Source organism: Melanotaenia boesemani, chromosome 2 (genome assembly GCF_017639745.1).
Source record: "Melanotaenia boesemani isolate fMelBoe1 chromosome 2, fMelBoe1.pri, whole genome shotgun sequence".
NCBI lineage: Eukaryota > Metazoa > Chordata > Actinopteri > Atheriniformes > Melanotaeniidae > Melanotaenia > Melanotaenia boesemani.
Genome location: NC_055683.1, coordinates 13,116,452 through 13,123,039, shown reverse-complemented (window position 1 = coordinate 13,123,039; position 6,588 = coordinate 13,116,452). Strand labels below are relative to the sequence as shown.

The 6,588-nt window shown below is 42.2% G+C and overlaps 1 protein-coding gene across 1 annotated transcript; it reads right to left on the bottom strand.

The window, feature by feature from the left end:
* Positions 1-5,038: 5,038 nt before the first annotated feature.
* LOC121630291 (pleckstrin homology domain-containing family F member 1-like) lies at positions 5,039-6,304 on the bottom strand. The gene is made up of 2 exons (XM_041970516.1): positions 6,022-6,304; positions 5,039-5,618 (listed from the first exon to the last, which is right to left on the bottom strand). The coding sequence occupies exons 1-2, from the start codon at positions 6,263-6,265 to the stop codon at positions 5,140-5,142; spliced, it is 723 nt and encodes a 240-aa protein (XP_041826450.1). The 5' UTR covers positions 6,266-6,304; the 3' UTR covers positions 5,039-5,139.
* Between the last annotated feature and the right edge of the window lie 284 nt (positions 6,305-6,588).

Below are 6,588 nucleotides of genomic sequence, written 5' to 3'. Positions count from 1 at the left end.
TGCTGGGCTCTATGCATGAAAATAGGTTGAATTTCCTTGTTCCTTCTGGGAAGAAGACAAACCGGTGTGGCCAGTAATTCTTCTCAAGATTTGTTGTTGTTGCCTCTTGTTTCGAGAACCACTGCTGGCTGCCCTACTTATAGTTTTTGGGAATTACCTACATAAATTTGTCAGTATCCAATGCTGATGACAAAGGTAACATAGCCTCACCCTTCTTCTTTTAGAATCCAGTAGTCTAATTACATAAAACACCTTAATCCAGTGTTGATAGCAAACTGATTTATTTGACCATATGGGGTTAAATGGGCGGCGCGGCTCGGCAAGCTAGAGCGGTTGGCTTGTAACCTGAGGGTTGCCTGTTTGATCCTCGGCCAAGTCAAGTTTATGTAACCTTGACACCGAACCCTGCTCCTGATGGGTCGTGGTTCGGCACCTTGCATGGCAGCTTCCACCATCAGTGCGTGAATGAATGGGTGAATGTGATGTATGATGTAAAGCGTTATATAAATACAGACCATTTACCATTTATATCATTTCTATTGGATTTGAATCAAAGGAAAGCACCTGCTGCTCCAAATCTCAGCTGTAACAGTTGCACAAACATATGTAATAAATTCCACAGTACTGACATTTAAACTTGCAAGTTATCTGTGCACAGAGTAACTCATGTTATGTCAACTCAAGTCGTGCATCCTGTCAGATGCAGAAATTTTCTGATGATACTGCCTTGTTGGGCCTGATTTCTCAGGATGATAATCTGGTCTACAGGGAAGAAATTGACTCTTTTGTTGGTTGGTGTGAGGCCAATTTCTTACAGCTAAATGTAGACAAAAGGCAAGAGTTAATTATTGATTTCAGGAAAAAAAAAAGGGGGAACAGTCTCTCCAGTGGTCATCAAAGGCCAGGCTATTGAAATAGTTGAAAGTTATAAGTCTCTTGGAGTTTATCTGGACCATAAATTGAACTGGAGGAGGAACAGTGAAGCTGTCTTCAGAAAGGCCCAGTCCAGACTGTTCTTTCTGAGAAAGCTTCATTCTTTTGATGTAAGCAGGAGGCTCCTGTCTGTCTTTTATCGTGGCCAGTGTCTTGTTTTATGCTGTACTTTGTTGGGGTGGGAGCATCACCTCGGAAGACAAAACTCAGATGAACAAACTGATTAAAAAGGCCAGCTCAGTGGTGGGGCTGAGCTTGGACTCTGTGGACATTATTGTGGACAAGAGGATGAGAACCAGACTAAGAACTGTTCTGTCTTTCACAGACCATCCTCTCCACAGTGTTCTAAGTGAACTTAAAAGCCCTTTTAGTGGGCGAATGGTGATGCCTCGGTGCTCAACTGAACGTTTAAGGAAATCTTTTGTTCCTGCTGCTGTGTGCTTTTATAATAAGCACCTTTTATGATTTTCATTGTATTTGTATGTTTTAATGGTTGTGTTCTGTGTTGCAGTTATGTTGTAATGGTTTGTAGCAGAGTCTATTAATGTAGTGTTGATGTTGTATGTTTTTGTGTTAAACGTCCTTGGCAATGTAGTTTCCCCCCTCGGGATTAATAAAGTTATCTTATCTTATCTAACTGGAAGAAAACGATAACTTGTTAATTATCTAAACACAAGGCTCTGTGTATGTGTCTGACAGTAGCAATGAAGATTACATTAGTTTAAGGAAGCCTCATGATTACAGAGAGGGTTTTGGGTCTGCAGGACCTGGGCTGGCAACAGAGGTGAACCACCATGTTTGATTACCCCCCTGAGCCCCTAATCCCCCAACTGCTCCCCTGGCACCAAAATATGGCAGCCTGCTGCTTTCTAGTACATCTATAGGCACAGGTTAAATGCAGAGCGTAAAAAAAAACTATTTTTATTAAAAGCTCACTTTTTTTTTCTTTGTCTTGTGCTCAACAGTTCAGAGCCTCTTTTGTTATATTTTTTAGTCTCATGATTAAAAAATAATTCAGGGTTACTCAATTCGGTTCTATGAGGGCCGCAGTCCTGCAGGTTTCAGATGTTTCCCTGCTCCAACACACCTGATTTAAATGAAATGAATCTCCTGAACAGCTTGCTGTCAAATTCTTCCCAAGCCTGTTAATGACTCATTAATCTGAATCAGGTGTGTTGAAGCAGAAAACAAATAACCTGCTGGTCAGCAGCACACGAGGACTGGAACTGGACCTCCCTGTCTCAGGAGAAAAAGAAGTAATAAAAAAAAAAAAAAACTTCTTTGTAATGGCATATATTCTTACAAGTAACCACAATGTGCACTAATGTATCCCCCAAAGCATCATGGATGCCTATATATATCACAAGCTGGACGATCCCTCTGCTCTTTGGACTAAAACATCCATCATTGGGGCAGCGTGTAGCTCAACCCCGTGTACAGAAGCTACAGCTCCTCGGTGCAGCCGGCCCAGGTCCAAGTCCTGGCCTGGGATCCTTTGCTGCAATTCATATCTCTCTCTGACCCTCTTTCCTCTCAAGCTACTGCTCAAATAAAGAGCACTAAAGGCTCATAATACTTTAAAAAAACAAAAAAATCATCCATAATTGAAATAAGTATATAAATACATGAAAAACTTCATCAGGTCTAGAGAGGACAGCATGTGGCTGCAGTAATGAGCTGTGGTTCTAGGCTGTGATTTTTATTACAGAAACACGTCTGGTGTTAATCCAGTTCTTTCTGAGGGTCTGTATTGTCTCCTTTCCTGCACAATTTCCAACCCTGAACAGTCTTTGTCTTAGACCGAGTGGCTGTTGTGTGCTGTCTTGAAAGTAGACGCTGATTTGTTGTCAGAGGCTCAAATAATAAATGTTAGCAAAACGCAACATTCTTTAGTCAAAGTCAAAGTCAGCTTTATTGTCATTTCTGTAGCATGTACAGGACAAACAGAGAATTGAAGTTATGGTTCTCTCAAACCTTGGTACATGATATACCAATAAACAAAACAAGTACTATCACTTAGTTAATAAAACACAATAATAAATAGACGAGGCAAATTTCAGTCAGTGCAATGTATGTTTATGGTTACAGTGCAGCTCATGGTCTGGTTAAAGGGATTAAAGGGGTTGTGTTCTTGTTCCTGAGGGTGTAAAAAGTTCAAGTGTTGACGGGGGATGTCAGAGTCCAGGGTGTGTGTGTGGAAGTGGTGCAGAGCAGGGAGAGGGTTCAGCATCCTGACAGCCTGGTGGACGAAGATGTCCCTTAGTCTGCTGGTCTTGGCCCTCAGGCTCCTTCCTGAGTGCAGCAGGCTGAAGAAGCTGATTGTCCACAACAATCTCCTTTGTCTTCCTCCTAGTTCAGAGAGAGATTCTTGTGTTCACACTACAAGGCCAGACGTTTCAGACTGTAGTCTGTCTCACAGTCGTTGCTGATGAGAGCCATCACAGACATGTCATATGCAAACTTGATGACAGGTTGGAGCTGTACAACAGTGTGCAGTCATGGGTCAACAGAGTGAAGATGAGGGGGCTCAGCACAGATCCTTGAGGGGCCCCCGTATTCAGTGTGGCGATGCTGGATGTGTACCTGCCGACCTGCACTGCCTGTGGTTTCCTGGTCATGAAGTCCAGCAGCTAGTTGCACAATGAGGTGGTCCAGTTTTAAAATGTGCTGTTGGGGGATGACTGTGTTAAATGCCGAACTGAAGTCTATGAACAGCAATCTGATGTAAGAATCTTTTGTGTCCAGGTGTGTGAGGGCTGTGTGGAGGGCAGTGGAGATGGCATCATCGGTTGAGTGATATGACTTTATGTATTTTAACACTAGCCGTTTGAAGCACTTCATAAGAGGGCTACGGGATGGTGATTGTTGAAACAGGAGGATTCTTTGGGACAGGGATGATGGTTGTGGTTTTGAGGCATGTGGGGACAACAGCCTGGCTCAGTGAGATGTTTAAGATGTCTGTAAAGACCTCTGTGAGCTTCCTGGCATAGTCCCTCAGCACACGACCAGGTATGTTATCAGAACAAGAAGCTTTGCAAGCATCAATTCTGCAGAGCGAACTCCTCACACTGTCCGGGGACAGCATCAACACCGGTTCACCCGGGGGGTACAAGAACAAGAAGTACAGTACAAGAAATAAGTTTTTTGTACTTTTTTTCCCCCTGTATAGGGTTTAAAAGCATTATCATATAAATTGTTTTTACCTTTCACACATTTCTTTTGCAATTTTTTAAGAACTTATTAAAAAAAGCTATTTTAATGTCCAATGCATGACTCACTGACATTATAAAACCTCCACCATGCTGCTCCAACTCACCTGGCCTTAAATAAATGTGTCATCATGATGCATCTCCAGAAACTGAAGACCGGCCATTAGGGTGACTCATTCATATGAATTAGGGATGTTGGAGCAGGAAGTCATTAAAAGCACTGCTTTAACAAAAAGCAACTTACACAGCCCAACAACATGTTGTAGTTTGGGCTCATTATGTAAAAAAATCCCAAATGTTAAGATTATGACAGCAAGTCTTTGATTTATGACATGAAAAGTAAGAATGGTGCATAATAAGATACTCAAGACCAAACATAGATTCTTTACCAACTCTTTAATGTTTTTTTTTTCATGTAGCAGCAAAATGACAGATAAAAGGTGCAAATACTTGTTCACATGTAAACAATGACTGGAAGGAAATGAACATTTCGGGTATCAATATTCACAGAAAGAAGTTCCATCAGAAAAGTAGGCTAGTGTCAAAATCTGAGACAAAAACAGACAAAAATATACATTTCACAATACAAATCATATTTAATCTCAAGGACGTTTTGACTTTTGTAAACATCTTCCTTTTACAGCTCTTACAGTGCAGTTCTCTTGTTTTTCTACCTGTCCTAATCTCCTCCCTCCAAACAAACATAGACATACGAAAGTGCTTCAAACAAGTTAAAAATAGGTCCCCGCTGACAGGTGTCAAACCCCACCCTGCTGGAAGATGTTTAACTCCACTGCATACCTCACCTGAATGGCTGGTGTCATATGTCATATCATGGACTACATTTCCCACCCAGATGTCGTGCAGAAGTCTGGACTCCACTCGGATCGTTTAGATTACAACATTCTGATTAGATATTTTAGTCTTAATTATTCATTAATTGTCAGTGTGTTTTTATGCCCTTTCAGGTGTGCAATCAGCAGCTGGGATTATGGCTCTACACCTCCATATCATCACTAAATTCATCCTCATCCTCTACGCTATTCTTCCCAGTGCTGTCCCCCCTCTGGCGAACTATCTCCTCTTCACTAGTCAGCTGGTGGCACCTCTTGCATATCCTCAGCTGCTTGGTGGGGTGAATGTGATCTATGACTCCTTTCAGCTTGGAGCACTGGTGGCACACCACAAAGCCACACTTTCTGCAGTGGTGCCGACGGCTGGTGTTGGAGAACTTGACAAAGCAGCGCATGCACTTTTGGGCAGCTTGGTCAGGAATCCAGGAAACGGCAAAGCTGGAGCTTGGTTGGTAGCTGCCGGCCTGCAGCAGCTTGCGCTGGCAGCTGTCGATGTGCTTCATCCAGCCCTGCTTCTCCTCGTATGACATGGCGGACACAAAAAAAGACTTGCGAGGAGTGCAGATGAGCCACTGGTGCTTGAAGTACTCAGAGTCCTCCATATCTTCCAGCTTAATAGTCTCTGAAATTACATTAAGATTATTTTAAATCAGCTGACAAAGATGTGTTTATGGTGGAAAATATTCAGTCTTAAAAGTGCTTAACATCAGAATTTCTGTTTTTTATGCTATTCATATCTTTGATAATTGATGTGCAAATCTTCGTCTACCCCTATGTTAGCCTATTTCCTAAAAATATAAAATCATGTTTGAAACAAGACATTCACATCCGTGATGAAAAGTGACTGAAAGTTAGGCAAAGATTTATTAACCAATTAAACTCTACATCTACTACAAAACTAAAGCACCTTGATAGTGATGCAGTTCAGCATCTTGTCAGATGGATCCTTGTCTCTCTTTTTAAAGCATATTTTCTCCTGAATTAAAGAATCATTAGGCAGCAGGGAAGACAGAACAGTTCCTCACCTAAAGGGATGATCTTCTGGTTTTTGTACCAGCGACCTTTCAGCAGGATGCTGCCGTACACCAGAATATCGTTGAAGAGGAAGAACATCTTCGGCTCCCATCCCTTACGACCCTGCTTCATCAGACAGCCCTCTCCAACCAGAATCCGATCCGGGCTGTCCAGCGGTGCCCCCAATGAACCAAAAGCATTCTGCACCTCTTGGATACGCTTATGGTTTTCCTTCTCAAATGATAGCTGATCCATCTCGGTGGCCTAATCTCGGTTCCTGGTGCACAGTTTGTACTGCAGCTGCAGGAGGAGTGAAACCTTTTATAAAGCCCTGCTTCCTGCTGACGTAGAGGGACTTTTCAGGTTCAGACTGAGAGGAAATGTGTTGTATAAGGAAAGACAAATAACACAGAGCAGCAGGGCAACATTTGCATACTTATTTATGTTGGATAACTAGTTTTTTGTTATGCAAGATTTTGATGATTGAAACTTACGGTAAAAGTTGACATGATATCATACTCAAAGGAATGTGGATCAGTGGAGAAAGGTTGGCTGAGTTAACCATCTCAGTTATGACG

What these genes read in the sequence shown, in the direction of transcription:
- LOC121630291 (XM_041970516.1), bottom strand. Translation starts at nt 6,265, where the DNA reads ATGGATCAGCTATCATTTGAGAAGGAAAACCATAAGCGTATCCAAGAG. An exon ending in CCAGAAGATCATCCCTTTAG is followed by an intron (nt 5,619 to 6,021) that starts GTGAGGAACTGT and finishes ATGTAATTTCAG; the next exon opens with AGACTATTAAGCTGGAAGAT.